We start from the raw sequence: 3242 nt of genomic DNA on the forward strand, positions 1-3242 counted from the left end.
AAGGACCAGTTTCGGATCATGTTCAACTTGTGGTATTAGTTGGACACAGTTACTTTGCGTAATTAAGCAAGAGGTTCTCCTTGGCCAATTTATGTATTCCATCCTTCCGTTCTCTTCAGAGGGTGTTTTATGCAACTAGTTGTTAATCATCAACACCCATACTTCTATGTTTCAACCTTTTGTTGCGGTGGAGGGATTCTGAAATACAGCTGAAATCTCATGCTCTTGGCATATACCTTTAATTTTTTGAAAGTTCTGCCAATTGACCATGTGTAACTGTGCTTGGTGAGAAATCACAGACTTTACGTGTGTTTGCAGTCTTGGATTTTCCTGCTCTCTCTCTTTCACACACACACACACGTGCGCATTTGCGCACTCAGGCGTATCCCACTGACATCCACGACACATGCTCACACACACTCTATGTTTCCTCTCATCAGTATTGTTGTAATATATTTTAGGCCTGATCGATATGTCCCTTTATTTGGGGAATACTTCTATGATCCTTCAAAATGGAGGTCTAGTGTGTCATTCATTGAGCAGCTAAGAGGATTTCAAGAAGTCATTGATCAAGGAAAGGTACATTTGATAATTGTTATGTTATTTTTACTTGGTTTTAGCTGACTTAATAAAATATGGATTTCAGTGATTTTTAGTTGATGCCATAAAAATTGATTTAGCTCCAAGTTGGTCTTTACAAAGTTCAAGCACCGGTGACAGATTCACTGCCACCATTCTGTTGTTTGGGTGCTTGTGCCCAAACATGAAGTTTTAGATAAACACCCAAGTAATATGAGTTAAATAGATACTTTCTCATTCTTATGCTGAATCATGCGACTCATGTCCACCGTCAGTTTAGTTTTCTATGCTGCATTTAAAATTGTAAAAATTTCAGGTTTCCTTTCTGGCCATGATAGTCTCAAATAAGCATAGAACTCCCGTTTTGTATATATAGAGATAGATCGTTCTTCAATCTACGGTTTGCCTTATAGCTTGGCTTTCTTGTCTGGGGGACAGTTAGAAATTGGAAAATGAAAACAGCATTATTGGAAAGAATTAACTGATCATCCTGACTTGTATTTTTTGTTATATGTGTTTGAAAGTAAAGCTCTTAATATATTCAGGTAAGGTACATTGGTGTTTCAAATGAAACTTCATATGGAGTAATGGAGTTTGTTCATGCTGCTCAAATTGAAGGACTGCCAAAAATTGTCAGTATTCAGAACTGTTACAGTATGTTGGCCCGGTGCAAGTTTGAAAGTAAGTAACTCATACTAGTAGAAAACAAGATAAATAAAGAATTTTAATATGAATTTTGATTTTTATCATATATGCGTTATTTTAGTGTAAATTCAATTTGGCACATGCCATCCATTCGTACTTATTTTAGTGTAAATTCAATTTGGCACATGTCATCCATTCGTACTCTTGCTACTTTTTTTTTCCAAAACACGTGAAAAGTCGCATCATGTTAAATACATTTCACTTTCATTACTGACTTTTATTCATTATTTAATTTCAAACACCACAATATCAAGTATTTTCATTACTATAACTTTAAATATATTAATTTTATTTATGTATCAGCTTACCACTATTACAATTAGGAAGACAATGGAAGAGAAACTAATATATATTTAAAGGTTGTATAAATTCAAATTTAACGACAATTATGATATTTTAGTTTATATATTTGACTGAATGCACTCGAACACACATATCCATCAGTAGTAATATTTTGAACAGATTAGTAATGCATTGTTAATCTTATATTTTTTAATTTATACGTTGCAGTTGATCTTGTTGAAGTATGTCAACCTGAAAATTACAACATTGGTTTACTTGCTTATTCTCCCCTTGCTGGTGGAGCATTATCCGGGAAGTATCTGGACAATAATTCTGAAGCGTCAAAGAAGGGACGGTTTAACCTCTTCCCTGGCTACATGGAGAGATACAAAAAATCCCTTTCCAAGGTATGCATCTACAAAAACCTGAAATTATCTTATGCTTGCTTTTATATATGAATATTGCATCTGTCGCTCCTGATTACAATAGACCGAATTTGATATCTTAGAAGAATGCATATATGTGTATCTAAAGACACAATCTGGTTGTTTCGATGTTAAACATGCTTCTATGACATTTCTATTCTGTTTCTCAATCAGTATAAATGCAATCACGAAAATAAACCAGTCAACAAAAGACTTAAAATTCGATACAACAGCTCAATTAAAAGCCCCAATGAACCAACCAACTGCGACCTTAACTGGTAACTTTGTTGGTTCCCTTCTCTACTTAACTGAAATTTAGGCAATGCTTGTCGTGCTTGTGACGAAAAAATATTCCATGCTTTAGAATATCACATATCACTGTTCAATTGAGATAACATTTGAGTAATTCACATCTATCAAATGCTGATACATGCATGCCTTGTACTCTGAATTCCAGGAAGCAACAGAACAGTACATAAATATTGCCAAGAAACATGGATTAACTCCTGTTGAGTTAGCTCTTGGATTTACACGAGACCGTCCATTTATCACCAGTTCAATCATCGGGGCAACTTCTTTAGAGCAATTGAAAGAGGACATCGATGCATTTTTGACAACCGAGCGGCCTTTACCTCCTGAAGTTGTCACAGATATTGACAATGTTTTCAAGAGATATAAAGATCCCGCCATAGATTAGGATCAAAAGGTTTTATCTGGATTCTTTTTTCAGCTTTCTAGTTGATGATTGAAAATAGAACATTTACAACATAATGAGTTTGTATTATAACCTGTACATGGGATTCTCTAAAGGGTCTTCCATGATGCGATTTTCCCCATTGAAATCATACTTTTTCGATAAACACATTGATAATGCCAAAAGTTTGCGCATTGTTTTAGTTTTGTGTTAGCTATTAAATATGTTGTAATGATTAAAATATCCGAGCAATCTAGGACCATTGTCATTTGAAAAGAAAGACTCGTTCTATTGGGATAAACTTTGCAACGTAGGAAATTAACTCCATGAGTGTGCATAGCCGTTGGATCCCGGGATGGGTCTCTCCCGGTTCGATACTAGCATAAAGGCATTGTTCTTGTACAAACCAAATAACCTAATTCGTTCGTGGTCATGCGGTTGAGGCAATCGGATCTATCATAAGGGCATTGTTACGTTCCAATTTTCACCGGAAGAAGATCTTCCTGTATAGCATAGGGCTTATCATATTCCTAAGTTAGAAAGTCATTAAATCTCTA

The 3242-nt window shown here is 35.1% G+C and overlaps 1 protein-coding gene across 1 annotated transcript; it reads left to right on the top strand.

The window, feature by feature from the left end:
• Positions 1–2887, top strand: LOC140963377 (uncharacterized). Its single transcript, XM_073422684.1, has 5 exons — positions 1–285; positions 462–579; positions 1125–1260; positions 1795–1973; positions 2449–2887. The coding sequence occupies exons 1-5, from the start codon at positions 269–271 to the stop codon at positions 2686–2688; spliced, it is 690 nt and encodes a 229-aa protein (XP_073278785.1). The 5' UTR covers positions 1–268; the 3' UTR covers positions 2689–2887.
• Positions 2888–3242: the final 355 nt, after the last annotated feature.

Source organism: Primulina huaijiensis, chromosome 2, assembly GCF_012295235.1.
Source record: "Primulina huaijiensis isolate GDHJ02 chromosome 2, ASM1229523v2, whole genome shotgun sequence".
In the NCBI taxonomy this organism is placed as follows: Eukaryota; Viridiplantae; Streptophyta; class Magnoliopsida; order Lamiales; family Gesneriaceae; genus Primulina; species Primulina huaijiensis.